Raw genomic sequence first — 4854 nt, forward strand, 5'->3', positions numbered from 1 at the left:
AGATTTTTTTTTTTTTTTTTTTTATGTCTAGGATGAAGTGGTAAAGTTGACAGATAAATGTCTTAACAATGCAATTGAGAGCCCAATCGCAGCAGCAACGTGGCTTCCAGCAGATCTCAAAAGCAATATCCTGAAGGCCCAGGCAGAAGCAGGGCACAAGGTAAATACTCAGCCAATAAGGACTGTGACATTCTCAACTGTTTTGTTTCTCTTCAGTTGCCTGGTGTTGGAGAAGGTGCCTTGCAGATAAGGGTGCTCCAAGAGCCAAAGTCCAAGGTAGAGCAAGAAAGCCTTTCAGCCTTTCTTCACAATAATAGTGGTCTGGTACTGGAACGGTTCCCCAAGGAGCGATCTCCATCCTTGATGATACTGAACATGTAACTGGACAAGGCCCTGAACAAGCCCTGGTTCGAGTGGTTATTGAGCCAGATAACCTCCAAAGGTTGCCTTCTAACCAAGAAATTATTCTGTGATTCTGTAGCTAAGACTATGCTTCTAGCATGTTCTAGTAAATTCTGTAGCAAATAATGGTATTTTATTTGGCTATGTTGGTGAATTATTTTTATTTCTGCACTGAGGTTTTCACATAGAATTGATGTTTTCAGTCCCTGAGCAGTAGATGAACAGCACACTTCCGTGCTGGGAGGGAGACGCTCGGCTCTTCTGTGAATGTCAGAACTGACACAAGACGGAAGCAGGTATCAGAAATGTATATCTTTGTTCATTTTTTCCTCTCAGGTCATAAGAGAAGACAGCCTGACAGGTGTCAAGAATTCCAATATTCAGGATGCTGCTGCCAGGTACTGAATAGATTTGGAAGAAGCGCGTGATCTAGTTACCCAAATACAGCACTGTACAAAAACCTGACACTGACAGCTGATTTCCTGAGAATTACTGAGTCTCAAATGATTGCTAGTTCCGATGGGATTTCAGGCATTGAAAAAGTTAAAGGGTTGCAACATATAATTTCTTGACCATTTGTGAAGATGAGCATGTGTCAGACCTCAAAGAGCACGTGGGGATATTGAATAAAATGTACATCTAGCGATCTGAAAAAATACGCTGTAACAAGAGCTTTCTGTGGAAGGTTGTACCTGTTTTTTTGTTTTGTTTTTTGTTGTTTTGTGCCAGGAACATTCTCCCGTCAGGCAAAACACCGAGTAGTCCCCCAGCAACCAGTCCAGTATTTCAAGACCCAAGAGAGCTGCTGAAAGCAACCCCTGCCTCAAACACCTTTGTTCCGTAAGTGATTCAGGAGAAATGTGTTTCTGGGGTAAGGGAACCACATGGAGATTATCATGAACAGGTCTGAAAAGATGAGGAACAGTTGCTGAGCATTTAGGCTACATCTAACTAAGCAGGTTTACCGATGCATCTTTAATTACTGTTGCAACAGTTAGTCAGTGTAGGCCAGGCCTCAGGTGAGTATTCTAGCAAGCAGTAAGCAAATCTCTCTCATCTTCTGAAACGACTGAAATATCTGACATCCTGCTGCCCCTGGCTCTAAAGAGGAAGATAAGAGGATGGCAGGGAAGGCTTCAGGTGAATTAGAAACAAGGGCTGAAGAGGCTCCTTTGAGATAGAAGATATTGATACTGTTGGGTCTGTACACAGCTGTAGCTGAAACTATGAAAGAGAGCAGTAATCTGTGGAGGTAGTTGGAAGGCATTTGCTTCAACGTACTCACAAATGTTGGTCTTTTGTCTGCCTCGCATGGAACTGGTGTCGAGTTTTTGGGTTGAGCTATCAGGGAAGCAGCACTGTTTCATGCTATCCAGGCAGCGTGCCGATGAGAATGTTTTCTCCTTTCAGTAATGCGTTAAATGAGGACAACACTGCCTCTAACCATGAGGACCTGCTGATTCCAGCTAGTCTGGCTCCAGCTGAGGAGGCTGCTGTTTCAAAGGTATCACCACCTGCCAGCCTGGAAGGTTTCTGTGTGTCACGTTCTGAGCTACTGATGCCTCCAGGCAAGCACAGCAGACCTTGCTGCATGCCTTTCATAACTCAATGAATACCAGTCGTTGGTGAATGCCAGAGAGCGCTTTCTGGAGCAGATGGGGACACTGTACAGATCTCTCCAAAGGCCATTTCTGAGTGTCCTTTCAGGTTCTTTGCCTGACATTTTTCTAAACAGATTGTTTTCCTTGCGCTGGTGGGGAGCCCCTCATATCCCAATGATTTGATGCTCCAGGAAGGAGACTGCAGGGATGAAATTCTGACATAGGCAGTTTGTATCAAAAAAACCACAGAGGGAAAAGTTCAAATTAAATGTTTAATTGTTGTATTCTGGTTACCTTAAGGATAAGGTAATTTTTAACTGGACTCCATGAAATCACGTAGTAATTCAGGGGTCAACTTTCCTTTGTCCCTCTCCAAAAGAAGAGTCCAACACTGGACTCTGCTGTTACTTCAGCAGACTGAGGGGTTATTCTGGATCACTAAAGCACCATGCCCTTTAGGTGTTGTTCCTCTAAACCTGTATTATGTAGTTGATCCCACTGAATAATTATCAATTTCATCTTCTGAGTTCAAATACTCAGCTCACAGACCTGGCTGACCTTCTTGTCGAATGGCTCAGTACCCTGTCTTCGCACAGGAGAATGGGACAGTTGCACAGCTTACGTGGCAATGACTTTGTTTCCAATACGTTGATGAGAATAAGTGAAATGAAAAGGCTATTAAAAAAGATCATATGGAAAGATTTGAGAAAACAGACCTGATAAACAGGGGTGTTCATTAAGGACACTGGTCTATAACTTGGAAAGCCACTAGAGTATTCAGCAGACCTATCTGGTTACTACTGGGAATTCAATTCAAAACTGATTTATTCCATAGAGCACTCCAGATGACCAGGACGTTTCCTTAACATCACTGACAGAGAATCTAATTGACTTTACAGAAGCCACACCTCGGGTAAATGTATTTCAAAACCAAACTTCTTCCTTCACACGTACAATGGTTTTCGCTCATAAACTCTCCTCTGGCTTTAGCATCTGTCCACCAGGCTTGGATCTGCTGCAGTAGAGTGAAGTGGTGATTGACCTGAAGCACTGCATATATGCCCCCCTACTTGAAGGGTGGCTGGCGTAGGGTTGTAGACCCTACAGCTTTGTAATGGAAGTGAAGGAACCTGAAGAGTTAACTTGTATCTGTGCCACAAGAGCCTGTAGTCTTATTTTAGTACACCAGCAAGTGCCAGCCTGCTTCTCGGGCTTTTGGGTATATGTAATACTTCAGAAGTTATATGTAAATGTGTATATACATGCACAGACATATATGTGTGTGTGTATATGTAAAATAAATACTTGAAAAATAAAATTTTAATACAAATAAACCCTTTTACGTAGATGATAAAATCTCTTATAATCTCTGCCGGCGAAAAAGGAGTTACATTGTGTGCACCAAAAAAAAGGGGAAGGAGTAGGACCTTTAAACTGTTCACTGAAGTGTGCTCTCGGTTAACTTTGTCCACAAAGCAGAAAAACATGATGGGTTCAGGTGCCTTTGGGAAGGGGCGCGCTATGCCGAAACTGCTACCAGTGAGTTTCTGTGAGTGGGCGGGTATTAGCTGTATGCTGTGTGGGTGCCATTTACCTTTTGCTGTGAAGTCACATCATCTGCAGCTAATCATGAGCATGGTTCAAAGGCTAGTGATGGACAAATATCCGAGATCATTTTGGGAGGCAGTATTGTTTTGGGAGGCAGTATTGTTTTGAGAATGTTCTCAGCTACTTCCAACCTTTTCTAATGAGCATTTGTTTGCTTTTTGTAGGTGTCTTCCCAGCCCACGATAACACCAAGGTGGATAGTGCCAGTGAGTTATTTGACCATTCCTTAACAACAACCAAGAAAAAAAAAAAAAGAAAAAAAAGAAAGATTTTGTCATGATTAAGAAACAGGAGCTCAAGTAAAATAGTAAAATATAATAATTTGTAATCATTTGAAAGCCCATAAAATAATGTACCAGACCAAAATAAAGCAAACTAATTCAGCTGGAGTAAATCAAACAACATACGTATCCTGTTAATATTTAAACTTCATTTTCGCTGCATTACATTGCGGGTAAATGCCAAAAAGTTTCTTTAAGAACTTGCATTTAGTGAAGCCCACCCTGGAACTTGATGAATCTTAGTTTTTACTGTTGTAAGTAAATCATAGTGAAAAATTAGCTTGTCTTGTCCTGGCAGGTTTTTATTTCAGTTTCCTGTTTTGTTCTCCCCAATTCAGACTGGACTGATTTCCAATGGGCCTTTGGGAAATGATGTTGCCTTAGCTATGAAGGCAGTGAAAGGCAGCACGGAGACTCTGTTGTCGTCAGCTGGATTGCCACCATCCCAGCAGACATCCGAAGTCCTTGCAAGGTAAGGTCTCCTCAGCACTCGCTTCAGAAGTCTGTATGGGGTGGAAAGGAAGTATGTGCTCTTGCTGCTTCCACTTAAATAGTTATAATGGTCATTCAGACACAGTGCCTTGTTCTGCTGTGCTTATAAACTATAGTTCTGTCTCACTTTATAGCATTTGAAAGCCTATAAATAAATAGAGCAGCTGACGTGTGTGTATTTTTATATAACATTGTTTGAAGGGTAAGAAAACATTTTTTTTAATTCAAGTAAGTAAAGGAACAAAGCATACAAATTTAGCTGGAGTTGGAGGAAAACCTGTTGTCACTATAAGCGCTATAAAATTGATTAATTCTTTTTAATGATCATTTCACTTCAGTTTCTTTCCTTATCTGCTAACATGTTTTAGTACTGGACTAAAATGATGGTACAGGTGAATTTTCTGAGAAATCTCTTTACAGTGTTTCAATACCTGTCAGAGGATTGGAGTGGGGGGGGGGGGGGGGTCCCC

General features: G+C 41.7%; 1 protein-coding gene across 1 annotated transcript in view; it reads left to right on the forward strand.

Moving 5' to 3' along the window:
- Positions 1 to 4854, forward strand: part of EPB41L5 (erythrocyte membrane protein band 4.1 like 5) — a 74231-nt gene that overhangs the window by 67604 nt on the left and 1773 nt on the right. The window contains exons 19-25 of the mRNA XM_009274980.2: positions 32 to 160; positions 739 to 800; positions 1132 to 1242; positions 1813 to 1906; positions 2839 to 2916; positions 3776 to 3817; positions 4231 to 4364. Coding sequence (XP_009273255.1) covers positions 32 to 160; positions 739 to 800; positions 1132 to 1242; positions 1813 to 1906; positions 2839 to 2916; positions 3776 to 3817; positions 4231 to 4364 — 650 coding nt within the window. The remainder of the gene's footprint in view (positions 1 to 31; positions 161 to 738; positions 801 to 1131; positions 1243 to 1812; positions 1907 to 2838; positions 2917 to 3775; positions 3818 to 4230; positions 4365 to 4854) is intronic.

This window comes from Aptenodytes forsteri, unplaced genomic scaffold, assembly GCF_000699145.1.
Source record: "Aptenodytes forsteri isolate BGI_AS27 unplaced genomic scaffold, ASM69914v1 Scaffold255, whole genome shotgun sequence".
NCBI lineage: Eukaryota > Metazoa > Chordata > Aves > Sphenisciformes > Spheniscidae > Aptenodytes > Aptenodytes forsteri.